Source organism: Scyliorhinus canicula, chromosome 15, assembly GCF_902713615.1.
Source record: "Scyliorhinus canicula chromosome 15, sScyCan1.1, whole genome shotgun sequence".
NCBI lineage: Eukaryota > Metazoa > Chordata > Chondrichthyes > Carcharhiniformes > Scyliorhinidae > Scyliorhinus > Scyliorhinus canicula.
Window position 1 is genome coordinate 119,388,067 of NC_052160.1, and position 16,744 is coordinate 119,404,810.

Genomic DNA, 16,744 nt, shown 5'->3' on the forward strand with positions numbered 1-16,744 from the left:
ATTTTCTTTCAGCAGGAATGCGTGATCATCTAAACCACAAATTTTGTCATAATCACTGGCGCTGTCTTTCTGTGATCAGTCAAGAAGAACAGCAATTCAAGTAAAGTAAACTGCTACAAGAGTCAGTAATGTCACAGCACGATGTAGGGGCTGGTTTAGCACAGGGCTAAATAGCTGGCTTTTAAAGCAGACCTAGGCATGCCAGCTGCACGGTTCAATTCCCATACCAGCCTCCACGAACAGGCGCCGTAATGTGGCGACTAGGGGCTTTTCACAGTAACTTCATTTGAAGCCTACTTGTGAGAATAAGCAATTTTCATTTTCATTCAAGATGGGATGGATTCATAAAGAGTTCATACGCTGTACAGCCTCTATTCTATAAGCCTAGGGTCTCCTGATGGCAGCATTAGTGGACAAACACCCAACACCGGAACAAAACAAATGCGTTTTACCATTGTTGACAGAATAATGCCATGCGAATGCGTTGAGTGCTCAGATATTATCACCAACAGCAGTTTGTAGTCTGTGAAAAGCCGAAATCTCCTCCAGCTATTGCAATATCAAATTGTATCATGAGCTTGGAATTGTATTGTCTTGTCTACTGCGCCAATGCTTCCTTTACATTACAGAGTTATCTCCAACAAACTCCGCTGAAGACAAATTTATGAACTAAATATATTCAGGACAGCGCAGCCAAATTCTCCCAAGGCATCTTTTGAAAGGATGTTTCGCCAATAGTAGACCGTTTGAATAGAGTACCTCTGCCTCCTCATTTAAGCAGTGCCCATTTTCAGCATTTTTGTTAACCTGTATATATCTTACACTGCCATCAAGTACAGTTCCAGCCAGGTTTGGTATTGTGATTTGGCACCTTTTGCATAAGCTTTGGATTCACGACATGTGCAGTTCTGTTCATAGCATTCATATGACTGCAGGCCATAAACCTTGCAAATGCTCGGCCTTCCACTATCATTGAATTTGTCCAGTATAAAATGTCAAGCTGAATGGAAACTGAAACAGCATTACCCTCAGCTAACAACCATTTTGTAATGAAAATGGTTAATACGCAATTTAAATACTTCTACCAGGGCATCAGGATATCAAGTGAGTTTCAACTGACATCATGTTAAGAGCTCCCCTACAGGACCAGCTTCGATCAGCTCCCTCAGTTCACATAAGAGAAATTGGTCGCTACCTCCTTTCTTGCAACGTCTAATGTTGAATCAACCAAGGACCCACATTAGTCATAGCCAAGGAGATGACTGTGTACAAAAACTACAGAAGTTCCTTATCCAGGATGATACCTTAAAAGTTTTGGAGATAGAGGGGCAGTTGATTGGAAACTCTGGTGGAAAATATTTGTTATTAAACAGGGAGGTGGTATTTATGAACATTGGGGAATGTGGTCAGGGTTAAAAAGCCAGTTAAAAATCGCCAGTTAAGTATCAAATGAAGGTACAGATTTTCAATTGGATTGAGGATCAATTGAAAGAAACTTTAAGGATCTTTCCTCTCAGGAAAACTCATCACCAGCCCTTCAATCAAATCACAAAGCCAGCAATCCTGAGTCGCACCAAGACTTTTAATAATATATTACCTGCAGAGAATGTTAACTGGATCTGTTCATTAATAATCTCCAAGGCAATAAAGTCATGCTTTTCATTAAAACGCCCATTATATAACAGCAAGCCATTCTTCTCCTTGGTAGCAAACCTGAAAAATAAAGACAGTTAATTCCAAAGAAAGTCGAAAGCAGAATGTTCTTCTAGATATCACAATGTTAGATTTCCGCGTTTGCTTTGGAATTTTACTGCACTGTATACTGTGTCCAAATAGACTCCATGTGGTGTAACCTTTATCGCACTGCCTACCACATAGTGAACTAAATGGTGCACCCGCTGATGATTAAGTGACAACTTTAATTATTAATTCAGGCTGAGCTGATTTTTAAAATTAGTTACTTTGTTTATTCATATTTATGAAAATAAGGCAAAAAAGTTATAAAAATATTAAAGAGGAATTGGCCTTTCATTAAATGATTGGGAAGTTGAACAAACATGTACACTGGCATAATCCAACACGACTGCAGATGGCAAATCCAGCAGGTTCTTCTTAATAATGCTGAACATCGCTTCCTTTTTGCGAAGGAATTGAAAAATAAATTATTTAAACTCTTTATGTATTGCATTGTTGGAAATAAATAACTCGTAATTATAGCTGCTTACATGTCCTCAGAATGTGCCAAAATGTTTGACACAGCTAATAAATGTTTTGTAAAATGGAGTCGCTGTTGTTTCCTGGAGTAGTACTCTATCAGACACACAGCGCACCACTGGCTTATTTACTGCTATGTTGCTTCTTGCTTGTTCACATTAGGCATCCCTGTCTTTCAGGATACTATATCTGAAGGTGTAGAGTATTGCAGTCCATACAATGAATATTTAGAGGTACAGAGGTTTGGGAATGATATGTCAGATAAAATATTTAACAGAAGAAAAAGCCCAGAGACATTGGGTGCCGTTTTCCCACCGCGTTGCGCCCGGCGCCGATCCCGTTACGTCGGGTGCATAGCAAGAGAGGCCAAAAAGTGGGTTCACGCAGGGCACTGAACCGCGTGCGATGCACCCAATCAGCTATGCCCGACGCACTTTGGATCAGCCCTCGCTGGGCGAGATCCAGAGCAGCATATTTAAATGAGTCATTAAACATGTGCGGTCCATTTGAGGCTGCAGTCTCCCGGCTCGCTGTATTCACCAGCCGCACTGGCAAGGCCTGGCGGCAAAAAAAATTAGTACTGGTCTCCAAACCGGAAACCAGATGTGATGGCCCCGCCGAGGAGTTCAGAGGCCATTGGAGCCCCTGGGTTGTCGGGGACAGAGCACCGACACAGCTTAAACTTTAGGCGTCACCCATTTAAGACTGAGATGAGGAAAATTGTTTTCCTTCCATCAGCTCGTTAGTCTACAGAATACTCTTCCCTAGTGAGCAGCGGTGACTGGCTCATTCATTTATTCAGGGCAGAGCCAGATAGGTTTTTGATCGACAAGGGAGTCAAGGATCATGTTAGGGGGGTGTGTTGGGAGCAGTTAGGAAAGTGGAGTTGAGAGCACAATCACATCAGCTATGATCTTATCTAACTGCAGAGCAGGCACCAGAGGCCAAATGGCCTACTCCTGTTAATTCTTGTGCTAAGAGCCAATCTAGCCTCAGGAGTCAGAGAAAGAAGCTGTAAAATGTGTTCACTGCTATTCCTGATGTAAGTGCTGGACTGGACCTCAGGAAATGGACCTGCAACACAGACAAGACTAACAAAGCACAAAATGAAAAAGGAAACAGTTTAATTCAGCGAGTCTAAAAATCCCAAAATTCAAGCTAACTTCACTAGTAGCTTTTGTCAGTGCTGCCTGTCTTTACACAATGCTGCTAAATCCCAACAAAACAACTGTGGATGCTGAAAAACTGAAATGAAACCTGAAAATGCTGCCAGCACCCATCAGGACAGGCAGCATCCTCACCGAAACCAGCTCCGCGCAAATGGCCCGATTCTCCGGCCCGAGTGGGCTGAACGGCCGCTCCGACACCGATCGGCGGGCCGGCCTCTCCCCCCCCCGGGCCTACCTCATTCCACGGCCGGCGCCATGTTGGTGAGGGGCCGGCGCCTGTAAGAAGTTCCCCGCGCATGCGCAGGAATGAGCTGCCCCAACTGCGCATACATGGGTTGGCGCGGCGCCCATTTGGCGCCGCGTAAGGAGGCTGGAGCGGCATGAACCGCTCCAGCGCCGTACTGGCCCAAAGGTCGTGCCCGGGCTCTGTTCGCGCCATCGTGAAACGCGACGGCGTTCACGACAGCGCGGGCACTTAGTCCCGGGAGCGGAGAACCCCGCCCAACATCTCAGAATAAGGAGTCACCCATTTAAGGCAGTGTGATGAAATAGTTATACTTTATACTTTGTATTTTTGTGGTAATATGATTAAAACCCTTGTTAAAATGCTTAAAAGTGAGTTTCGCAGGGAAGTGATTTGTAAATAGATATTAAAAACCATTTTATCTGTTTGCAGAATAAGAGCTAATATAATGTTGTAACAGTTTGAGCTTGGCTAAAAAAATTAAAGCACATCTTGCAATAAGATACAAAAGAATGCTGTTGCGTTGAGTGCAGCTGGCATAGCTAATGGAAGGGATTAGGTCTGTCTATAAAAAAACATTGCTTCCAGGTCTCTAAGCTGAACAGAAGATTTTCAGCTTGGTCCTAAAACAGGTTTCTCTGCAAAACTCTGCACCAAGATATGTAAGTAAAGCCTGGTTGTTAACTTGATACATAAGTAGTATTTGAAATATATGGATGTACTTAATTGAAATGGAGGGGCAGGTTTCAGGAAGCAAGTTAAGATGTTCTAACTGTTAACTGTAAAGCTATTTCCTTGTTGGGACGTGCTTAACGCTGTGTTCAAATGAAAGTTTGCTTTGACATAAAAGCTGTCTTATTGGTCAATGTTATCGCTCCTGTGTAGAATCCCTGGGCGGGATTCTCTTAGCCCGGAGCCGGGCCGGAGAATCCCCGCGACCGGCGCGAATAGCGCCACGCCGGCACGCGATTCTCGGCAGAGCGGAGAATCGGCCCCATTGGCACCGGCGTGGTTGGCGCGGCGATGTGCTGAGCGGCTGTCGTGAAAACAACGACTCCCGCCGGCACCGTCCACACTTGCTCTCAGCTGGCGGGACATCGGCGTGGAAGGGTCAGGGGGCGGCCTGTAGAGGGACAGGGGGAGTCCAACCCCAGGGAGGGGGGTCCGATGTGGCCTGGCCCGCGATCGGGGCCCACCGATCGGCGAGCCAGCCTCTCTGGTTGTGGGCCTCCTTTCCTATGCGCTGGCCCCTGTAGTCCTGCACCATGTTGCGTCGGGGCCGGTGCGTTGAAGGAAGCCACTGCGCATGCGCGGATCCTGCGGCGCCCAGTTCGCGACATGATCAGCAGCTGGAGGGGCGTTAACCACTCCAGTGCTGTGCTGGCCCCCTGAAAGGGCCAGAATTAGTCGTGGGTTTGGCCCTTTCATGCCGTCGTAAAACGCCACGGTGTTTTTTTTTTTTTTGTTTTTTTTTTATAAATTTAGATTACCCAATTATTTTTTCCAATTAAGGGGCAATTTAGCGTGGCCAATCCATCTACTCTGCACATTTTTGGGTTGTGGGGGCGAAACCCACGCAGACACGGGGAGAATGTGCAAACTCCACACGGACAGTGACCCAGAGCCGGGATCGAACCTGGGACCTCAGCGCCGTGAGGCGGTTGTGCTAACCACTAGGCCACCATGCTGCTCCAAACGCAACGGTGTTTACGATGGCGTGGACACTCTTCCGCTGGATTAGAGAATCCCGCCCCCTAGCTTTGGAGCATAGCTCCATCAGGTGAGTCACCTGATGAAGAAGATTCCAAACAAACCTGTTGGACATCAACCTTGTGTTGTAAGACTTCTTACTGTGCCCACCCCACTCCAACGCTGGCATCTACACATCATCGCTCTTGTGGTGCAGTAACATTTCCTCACAGTTTTATGAAATGCAAATAATTGGGATCTAGACCAGGATCTTAACCAACATTGAGGTTCTGGTCCAGACCCTTAACAACGAAGATGAGGAGGAATTTACTCTCGTGAGGGTAGTGAATCTATGGCATTCTTTACCACAGCAGGCTGTAGAGGCTGGGTCGTTAAACATATTCAAGGCTGAGATCGGCAGATTTTCAATCAGTAAGGGAATCAAAGTTTAGGGGGCTAAAGCAGGAAAGTGGAGCTGAGGATTATCAAATCAGATCAATCATGATTTCATTGAATGGCAGATGAGACTTGATGGGCCAAATGGCCTATTTATGCTCCTATGTCTTCTAATCTTAAGGTCTAAAATGGGGGCAGGGGTTAAGAGCCGGTATAATGAACTCAAATGTAGGAGTCCTTAAAATGCCTATTCGAAAAATGATGTGCTGTTCCTCGGGTTTCTCGAGCTTCAGTGGAACTTTGCAGGAGACCATGTTCAGCAAGGTCAGCCTGAGAGGAAGGTGGAGAATTAAAATGACAGACAACCTGAAGCTCAGGGTAACAAGTGCGGAAAGAATGGGGGTGTTCCGCAAAGCAGTCACTCAATCCGTTTTTCGTTTTTCCAGTGTACGGCCGACCGCATTGTGTGCAGTGAGTACACTATACCAGTTTGAAAGTACATCAATCACTGGTTCACCTGGAACGAGTATTTGGGTCCTTGTGATGAGGGAGAATGTAAAAGGACACTTACTGTGCTTACGTGGAAAGGTGCTGTGGATGTGGGAGGGAATGTTGGGGGCAATTAGGAGTTGACCAGGGAAGGATCCTTTCGGAATACTGAAAGCAGAGGGGAAGGGAACTTGTGTCGGGTGGTGGCATCACCCGTGAATTGGTGGATATGGTGGAGGATGATCCGTTAAATACAGAGGATACTGGGGTGGAAAATGAGGACAAGGAGGGTCCTATCTTTGTATAATAATAATAATACGGGCAGCACGATAGCATTGTGGATAACACAATTGCTTCACAGCTCCAGGGTCCCAAGTTCGATTCCCGGCTTGGGTCACTGTCTGTGCGGAGTCTGCACATCCTCCCCGTGTGTGCGTGGGTTTCCTCCGGGTGCTCCGGTTTCCTCCCACAGTCCAAAGATGTGCAGATTAGGTGGATTGGCCATGATAAATTGCCCTTAGTGTCCAAAATTGCCCTTAGTGTTGGGTGGGGTTACTGGGTTATGGGGATAGAGTGGAGGTGTTGACCTTGGGTAGGGTGCTCTTTCCAAGAGCCGGTGTAGACTCGATGGGCCGAATGGCCTCCTTCTGCACTGTAAATTCTATGATAATCTATGATAAGTAGGCTTATATTAACACTGCAATTAAGTTACTGTGAAAAGCCCATAGTCACTACATTTTGGCTCCTGTTCGGGTAAACAAAGGGAGAATTCAGATTGTCCAATTCACCCAACAACACGTCTTTCGGGACTTGTGGGAGGAAACCGGAGCACCCGGAGGAAACCCACACAGACACGGCGAGAATGTGCAGACTCGGCACAGACAGTGATCCAAGCTGGGAATCGAACCTGGGACCCTGGAGCTGTGAAGCAACAGTGCTAACCACTGTGCTACCGTGCCACCCATCATGAACCCCACGATGAAAGGAATCAGAGATTTCATGGTTTGTTTCGGAATGTTCATGGTTAGTTATCTTGGGCATCAGAAACACGGGAAAGACAGCTCCTTAAACTTTAGAATTCTTAGGTTAGGGACACAAAAAACTGAGAATTATTCAATTCCATTTATTATGAAGGTTGACACCTATTTTGAACATTGCACAAAATATGTTAGGCTCAAATGTTGAGTAAATAAACCTCGCTCAATGTGTGAGGCACAGAGTTCTTCCCAAGCTCACTGATGGCTACTATCTAAAACATCCATCTGCTGTACAGATACCATCTCCTCCTGCACCGTGTATCAGTGACAGAATGTAATTGCAGCTTCATTCTTGTTTCTGTCATTCTGAAAAATCTGCAAGATTTTCCAAGCCTTTGCTTCCGCTAAGAGGTTCACTACTTCCTGACTTTGTTCTGGTTAAATCCTGAAACGTCTTATTTTAGCCACAGCAGCATTTTTCATCATTTGCAGGCGCTGAATTAGTTACCTCATCCACCTCCCGTCAATCTGCTCCCACTTCCTATTTTTGAAGATGATGAATCACTTTTGGCATGAATGTTGATAATAAAGTACTAATCATTCATCTCTAAACCTAAAACGTTAGTGGATGTTAAATCATGGAAGCCATCGCAGCCATGCACGTTTCTTGGCCCACCTAACCACAAGAGAGGGAGAGGGAGCAAGCATGAGGGAGAGAGGGATAGACAAACAGAGAGAGAGACAGACAGACAGAGAGAGACAGACAGACAGACAGAGAGAGTGAGAGAAAGGGGTGGTTCTGAGGCAGTACTCAAACAAGAAAAGATTGAGCAGCAGGTTTTTGTGCAGCATATAATGAGTGGTTAAGATCTGGAATGCATTGCCTGAGAGTGGCGCAGGCACCTTTGAGTGAGGCATTCAAGAAGGAAGTAGGTTATTATCTGAAAAGGAAGAATGTGCAGAGTTACGGCCGATTCTGTGCTGTAACAATTCTGTGATTCTGGGCGGCATGGCGGTGCAGTGGTTAGCACTGTGTGCCTACGTCGCTGAGGACCCGGGTTCGATCCCAGCCCCTGCTCACTGTCCGTGTGGAGTTTGCACATTCTCCCCGTGTCTGCGTGGGTTTCAGCCCCACAACCCAAAGATCTGCAGTTTAGGTGGAATTGCCCCACTAAAATTGCTGCTTAATTGGAAAAAAATAATAAGGTACTCTAAATTTATATTAAAAAAACAATTCTGTGATTCTGTGAACTGCCTTGGCCAAAACCAGCAAACTTAACACAGATTTGGCCAAGATTTTGCAATGGGTATGAATAGCAATGTGAGCACAAAATCTTTCACGAGATGTCCAAAACGCGTTAGCAGGAAGCCCCATCACGATTGTCCCCGCCAGTAACGTAATGGGATTCCTGATGTTCGCCATCGGGAAGTTCTTTAGAATAAACTTAAATTACCTCACATTATATTACCCATTCTCACACCAACATGAATTACGACTGCACTCTCACAGCATGCACCTGGTGGGTGGAACCCTCCAGAGGAGCTCAGGTAAGTGCATCACTCAGGGGGAGTGAGTCATGCCTTCTCCCACCGGCACTGCCCCCCCCTCACGCAACTGCCCTGGGCAGTGCCAAGGGTGGTGTTGCTCTAGGGGGTTGTATGGGGGAGGGGGTTAAATGAATGTGGGGGGGGGGGGGGAGAAGGGGGTTGTAGTGCCTGAGAGAAGGTGTTCTATTTTTGCTTTTTTTTGTATCAGGGCAGCCTTTACAAATGGTGCCCGGATCTTTCAAAAGCTAAGTTGCTGATTCCGCCCTGCCAACGTGGTGCCGAGGGACCCACCCCTTGAAGTTTTTTTTTCTATCAAGCTAATGATACAGTGGAGAAAGCCGCCAGTGGGGCTGGTGACTTAACACCCCTTCTGTGCAAAGAAACAGAGGGCACAATCTAGCTAAAATGAAGTACAGTCCGTTTGTAGTGCTGGGAACAACCCCGCTATCTAACAGAATTCTGATTTGTCAGAGGCCACAAGTAGCGTAATTTCCTGACCTCCTCCGTGCAGGAAGCGATCATGCCGCCATTTTTAAATGGCATCCCGATCTCTTGACTACCCAACGCAATCCCCCAATTCTGCAACTCATCTATAAGGTGGGGGGGGTCATTGAGCCCTCTGCACCCCACCTGTCAGCCTGGCACCCTGGCAGATTCAAGGTGCTCTGGTAGCACCTGTGCCAGGGTGCCACCCTACCTGGAGGCCAACCACCTGGGGGCCTCTTCTCACAAATTATTTTTTTTTAAATTTTTTTAATCTCTCTTGACTCCCACCTATCCTGACCGTCTATTTTGCTCCACCCCCTCTTAAACAGTATAAATCTATCACATTTTTATTCTCTTCAGCTTGAAAGAAGAGTAATGAACATGAAACATTAACTCTGTTTCACACCTCATAGATGTGACTGCTAGAAGCTTGGGAGTGGTGAGCTGCTGGCCTTAGAACAAAGAATCAAGAATAATAGAAAGGGGCATGAAAATAAAATTAGTTCCTAAGATTAACCATTCCTGCTGCCCTTTCCTTGAAGAACATAGAACATACAGTGCAGAAGGAGGCCATTTGGCCCATTGAGTTTGTACCGATTCACTTAAGCCCTCACTTCCACCCTATCCCCGTAACCCAATAACCCCTCCTTTTTTTTGGACACCAAGGACAATTTAGCATAGCCGATCCACCTAACCTGCACATCTTTGGACTGTGGGAGGAAACTGGAGCACCCGGAAGAAACCCACGCAGACACAGGGAGAACGTGCAGACTCCGCACAGTGACCCAGCGGGGAATAAAACCTGGGACCCTGGCGCTGTGAAGCCACAGTGCTAGCCACTTGTGCTACCATGCTGCCCACAAGCATGAAGTGAGAACAATGGTCACTAATAAAAATGTTGGAAGTAAAAACACAAAATGTTATTGATATGAAACCTTTAACATAATTGAACATGCTTAAGGCACTTTGCAGGAGCATTATAAAGCAAAATTGGACACCTGGCCACACATAATCAGGCAGAAGAGACCAACAGCTTGGTCAAAGAGATAGACTTTATGAGATTTCTTAACAGAGGGAAGAGAGTTAGAGACGCTGAGAGGCTTACAGAAGGAATTCCCTGAGTTTAGGGCCCAGGTGACTGAAGGTACTGCCATCAATGGTGGAGTATTCAAAATTTGGGACCTTCAAGAGGCCACATATATTACATAGAACATAGAACATAGAACAGTACAGCACAGAACAGGCCCTTCGGCCCTCAATGTTGTGCCGAGCCATGATCACCCTACTCAAACCCACGTATCCACCCTATACCTGTAACCCAACAACCCCCCCCTTAACCTTACTTTTATTAGGACACTACGGGCAATTTAGCATGGCCAATCCACCTAACCCGCACATCTTTGGACTGTGGGAGGAAACCGGAGCACCCGGAGGAAACCCACGCACACAGGGGGAGGACGTGCAGACTCCACACAGACAGTGACCCAGCCGGGAATCGAACCTGGGACCCTGGAGCTGTGAAGCATTTATGCTAACCACCATGCTACCCTGCTGCCCCTTGCTACCCTGCTGCCCCAAATATTGTGAATAGACATTAAAATATACATCACAGCCAGCATAAGAAAACTAACATCAACATCACAAATGAATTAGATTGGCTGATAAAAAAGTTATTCATTCAGTAGATTAAAATAAAATATTGCTGCTGGGTTCGGGGCGGAGCACCCCACATACCAGTGCAGACAGCACAATTCTCATTCTTAGCTGTAAAAAGCTGCATCCTTTCAGATTAATGTATGCCTCTCCCTCCATGACAAACTTGTGGTTAAATAACAACAGATTATATAGCTACTTGCGATAGTGGTGTGCAGTCTCCTACGGAACCAGGGAAATAACAAGGCAATCCAAGGTTAACTGTAGGATGTTCACCCTCTCGTATATGGTCTCACCTTGCACTGTAGGCAGGTTGTAAAGGTTACTCAGCTCTGAAAAGGGGAGGGAGGTTGAGGGTTGGACAAGAGTAGAACTCAGCACAGCAAAACCCCATTAAAGGGATTAATAGCCAAGTGGGATCATCTCACTCCTCTGCTGAAATCCAGTGCTCCCGTCTATGCACAGCTGTGTCAAGTAACCACATATGTTATTAGTAAAAATGGCTCTCCAAGGCAGGTATGTCAATCTAAACTCTTGAAAATCTAGTACGAAGCTAAAACTAAAAAGAAATCAAAATAAATTGAATGTTTTAATTGCAGAGAGGAATGTTGAATAAATCTTCAGGAAGAACATGAAACTTAAGCTCAAATCTGCTGGCAAGAGCTGGACGACGAGGGAATATTAAATGGACAATTTTGATTTAAGCCAATTGCCTTGTCACAGAATTAAATTATATTGGATTTCAGTGCCTTCTTCCATGCTTTGTATAATTGACCAGGTTTTCTGTTCCGCAAAGCTTTTAATTAATTAATTCCCAGATAGTGGGTGAAATTACTTCAAAGACGTCTATCAGTTAAATAATGAGCAGTCATGAAATTCGATAAAGAAACAGAACTTAATCGCATATTTAAACCTTTGTCTCAAGATAATTGACATGAAATGGAAATGATGAGCTCTAATGGCACAACAAAAACATACAGTTATAAAGGACATTTACCACAGGTGTGTCATCAAACAAAATGTCATACCAAGCCATATAAGGGGGATTTATGGTAACCAAAGGTAGGTTTTAAGGAGCATCCTAGAGGGTGAGAGAGAGCAAGCGGCAGAGGGACAGAGGAGTTGAGGGAGAAAATCCATCCGTTTCGGACACAGGCATCTGAAGGGCCTGTCATCTGAAGGGTGGAATAAGGAAAGTGAAGGATGCAAAAGAGACCAGGGCCGGGATTCTCCCCTACCCCGGCGGGGCGGGGGGTCCTGGTGTAGCGGAGTGGCGCCAACCACTCCAGCGTTGGGCCTTCCTAAAGGTGCGGAATTCTCCGCACCTTTAGGGGCCAAGCCCTCACATTGAGGGGCTAGGCCTGCGCCGGAGTGGTTGACACCACGCCGACTGGCGCCAAAACCGGCCCCCAAGGCCTTTGACGCTGGGGCTGGCCGAAAGGCCTTCGCCGGTTCGCGCCTGCGCCGGTGCGTCAGCTGCCGCTGACGTCACCACCGGCGCATGCATGCTGGGGGATTTTCTGCCGCCTCTGCCATGGTGGAGGCTGTGGCGGCGGCGGAAGAAAAAGAGTGCCTGCGGGGATCATAGAATTTCGCCCCAGAATTGGAAGAGCAAAGAGATCTTGGAGAGTTGCAGGGCTGGGGGGGGGGGGGGGGGGGGGTAGTGGATGGCGGGATCTTAGAAACATAGAAATAGGTGCAGGAGTAGGCCATTTGGCCCTTCTAGCCTGCACCATTCAATAAGATCATGGCTGATCATGCAAATTCAGTATCCCACTCCCACTTTCTCTCCATACCCTTGATTCCTTTAGCCGCAAGGACCACGTCCAGCTCCCTCAGATATACAACGAACTGGCCCCCACAGCTTTCTGTGGAAGCAAATTCCACGATTTCTCAACTCTCAAGAGAAGTTCTGCCTCATTTCTGTCCTGAATGGTTTACCCTTTATTCTTAACCTGTGACTCGTGGTTCTGGACATCCGCAACATCGGGAACATTCTTCCTGCATCTAGCCTGTCCAGTTCCATCAGGATTTTATATGTGTCTGTGAGATCCCCTCTCATTCTCCTCAGCTCCAGTGAGTATAAGCCTAGTCAATCCAGTCTTTCTTCATATGTCAGTTCTGCCATCCCAGGAATTAGTCAGGTGAACCTTCGCTGGACACCCTCAATAGCAGGAATGTCCTTCCTCAAACTTAGAGACCAAAATTGCACACAATACTCAAGGTGTGGCCTCACTCAAGGCCCTGTTTAATTGCAGCAAGACATCCCTACTCCTATACTCACATCCTTTCGATATGAAGGCCAGCATGCTATTAGCTTTCCTCGCCGCCTGCTGTACCTGCATGCCAATCTTCAACGACTGTTCCACCATGACGCCCAGGTCTCGTTGCACTTCCCCTTTTCCTAGACTGCCACCATTAATCTGCCTTCCTGTTTTTGCCACCAAAGTGGATAACCTCACATTGACCCACATTATATTGCATTTGCCAAGTATTTGCCCACTCAGCCAGCCTGTCCAAGTCACTCTGAAGCCTCTTTGCATCCTCCTTACAGCACACACTGCCACCCAGCTTAGTCATGATGTGTAGTTGTTGGCGTTGAACTGGGGTGAGCACAAGAAGTGTTACAACACCAGGTTAAAGTCCCACAGGTTTGTTTCAAATCACTAGCTTTCAGAGCACTGCTCCTTCCTCAGGGGAATGAAGAAATATGTTCCAGAAACATACATATAGCAAAGCCAAAGATGCAAGACAATGCTTTGAATGTTCGCACATCCTCTGCTCACATCCTCAAAAAATTCCAGAAGATTTCTCAAGCATGATTTCCCTTTCATTCACCTGAGGAAGGAGCAGTGCTCCGAAAGCTAGTGATTTGAAACAAACCTGTTGGACTTTTAACCTGGTGTTGTAAGACTTCTTACTGTGCCCAGCTTAGTGTCATTGCACATTTGGAGATATTGCATGCAATTCCTTTGTCCAAATCCTGAATGTATATTGTGAACAGCTGGGGTCCCAGCACTGAACCTGTGGTACCCCACTAGTCACCACCTGCCACTCTGAAAAGGACATGTTTATTCCCCCTGCCAACCTGTCTGCCAACCTGTTCTCTATCGACGTCAATACATTACCCCCAATATCATGAGCTTTAATTTAGCTCACTAATCTCTTGTGTGCGACCTTATCAGGAGCTTTTTGAAAGTCCAGATACACAACATCCACTGGTTCACCCTTATCCACTTTACTGGTCACATCCTCAAAAATTTCCAGAAGATTTCTCAAGCATGATTTCCCTTTTGTGAATCCATGCTGACTTGGGCCAATCCTGTCCCCGCTTTCCAAACGCTCAGTTATTTCATCCATAATTGACTCCAGCATTTTCCCCACCACCGATGTCAGGCTTCTTGTCCCACAGCTGTCAATGGGATTTCCCATTGAATCCATCCCTTGCCACCGGGAAAGCTGGGGCAGGGGTGCTCCATTGGCGGGACTGGGCGATCCCGCCGGCATGAACAGCCGGAATATCTCACCCATTAATTTCTTCTTTCAAACTTTTTTGACTTTAAATTCCAGTTCTGCCTCTCTGGCTCTCCTCAACACAGTTCATTTTCTTGAATATGTCCACATCAATTATTTCTCTTTTTTTTTGTTGGATCCAATTAGAAATTTTGTCTTTTCACTGTATTTTTAAAATTGGTCAAGTTCAAGGTTAACCAAATTAATATAAGCTGCTAGATCTGATCTGGGGACATGTTATGTGTTTGAGGGAGTGCTGTGAGATGGGAGTAATTTAGTAACAATTCTGGTGGAAGTAGGCCCATCCATTCTACCCCCACCCCTTTGCAGATCAGGACAGGTCAAGGTGAGGTGGACTGATGGAGGCGAGCAAAGACACAGCAGAGGTTGTGTAACTGTTCAAGCAGCCTGGACAGTTCATTTTGCTGCCCTGTGGCTGAGGGGCAGGTGGTGATGTCGGAGCTGAGGTTGGGCCTCTGAGAGAAGGAACAAGTGCCCATCACTGGTGTGGGGCAGTGGCTCCACGGCTGTCTCAAGACTCCAGCCCAGGGATGAGATGGAGGCCACAGGTTAAGTGCAAACACCTTCCCTCTGCTGTCTGACCCGGACGACTGTTGATCTTAGATCAGGAAACCCATTTTAATGGAAAGCACCAACAAGACAACCTCTACATTGAAATCCAAAAAGACGACGTGTTGGGCGTTTTGAAAAATATTAAGGTAGGTAAGTCCCCAGGGCCTGATGGGATCTATCCCAGATTGCTGAAGGATGCTAGAGAGGAAATTGCTGAGGCCTTGACAGAAATCTTTGGATCCTCACTATCTTCAGGTGATGTCCCAGAGGACTGGAGAATAGCCAATGTTGTTCCTTTGTTTAAGAAAGGTAGTAAGGATAATCCAGGGAATTACAGGCCGGTGAGACTTACATCAGGGGTAGGGAAATTACTGGAGAGAATTCTTAGAGACAGGATCTACTCCAATTTGGAAGCAAATGGACTTATTAGCGAGAGGCAGCACAGTTTTGTGAAGGGGAGGTCGTGTCTCACTAACTTGATAGAGTTTTTCGAGGAGGTCACAAAGATGATTGATGCAGGTAGGGCAGTGGATGTTGTCTATATGGACTTCAGTAAGGCCTTTGACAAAGTCCCTCATGGCAGACTGGTACAAAAGGTGAAGTCACACAGGATCAGGGGAGAGCTGGCAAGATGGATACTGAACTGGCTAAGTCATAGAAGGCAGAAAGTAGCAATGGAAGGGTGCTTTTCTGATTGGAGGGCTGTGACTAGTGGTGTTTCACAGGGATCAGTGCTGGGACCTTTGCTGTTCGTAGTATATACAAATGATTTGGAGGAAAATGTAACTGGTCTGATTAGCAAGTTTGCAGACGACACAAAGTTTGGTGGAATTGCGGATAGCGATGTGGACTATCAGAGGATACAGCAGGATTTAGATCGTTTGGAGACTTGGGCGGAGAGATGGCAGATGGAGTTTAATCCAGACAAATGTGAGGTAATGCATTTTGGAAGGTCTAATGCAGGTAGGGAATATACAGTGAATGGTAGAATCCTCAAGTGTATTGACAGTCTAGGTGTACAGGTCCACAGGTCACTGAAAGGTGCAACACAGGTGGAGAAGGTAGTAAAGAAGGCATACGGCATGCTAGCCTTCATTGGCTGGGGCATTGAGTATAAAAATTGGCAAGTCATGTTGCAGCTGTATAGAACCTTAGTTAGGCCACACTTGGAGTATAGTTTTCAATTCTGGTCACCACGCTACCAGAAGCATGTGGGGGCTTTAGAGAGGGTGCAGTAGGGATTTACCAGGATGCTGCCTGGTATGGAGGGCATTAGCTATGAGAAGAGGTTGAATAAACTCGGTTTGTTCTCACTGGAACGACGGAGGTTGAGGGGCTACCTGATAGAGATATACAAAATTATGAGGGGCATAGACAGAGTGAATAGTCAGAGGCTTTTTCCCAGGGTAGAGAGGTCAATTATAGGGGGCATAGGTTTAAGGTGCGAGGGGCAAGGTATAGAGGAGATGTACGAGGCAAGTTTTTTTTACACAGAGGGTAGTGGGTGCCTGGAACTCGGTGCAGGAGGAGGTGGTGGAAGCAAGGACGATAGTGACATTTAAGGGGCATCTTGACAAATACATGAATAGGATGGGAATAGAGGGATACAGACCCCAGGAAGTGCAGAAGATTTTAGTTTAGATGGGCAGCATGGTCGGCACAGGCTTGGAGGGCCGAAGGGCCTGTTCCTGTGCTGTACTTTTCTTTGTTCTTTGTACTAAAATCATCTCAAGTTAACCAAAGTTAAATCATCTCAGGTACTTTTAAAAACAATTATTTCAGCTGTCAGCTCC

The 16,744-nt window shown here is 46.3% G+C and overlaps 1 protein-coding gene across 4 annotated transcripts in view; it reads right to left on the minus strand.

Annotated features, from left to right (window-relative positions):
• celsr2 (cadherin, EGF LAG seven-pass G-type receptor 2) overlaps positions 1–16,744 on the minus strand; it is a 363,231-nt gene that overhangs the window by 152,468 nt on the left and 194,019 nt on the right. For all 4 annotated transcript variants that reach the window (XM_038819553.1, XM_038819551.1, XM_038819549.1 and 1 more), the window contains exon 4: positions 1,598–1,713. In XM_038819553.1, the coding sequence (XP_038675481.1) occupies positions 1,598–1,713 (116 nt within the window). The remainder of the gene's footprint in view (positions 1–1,597; positions 1,714–16,744) is intronic.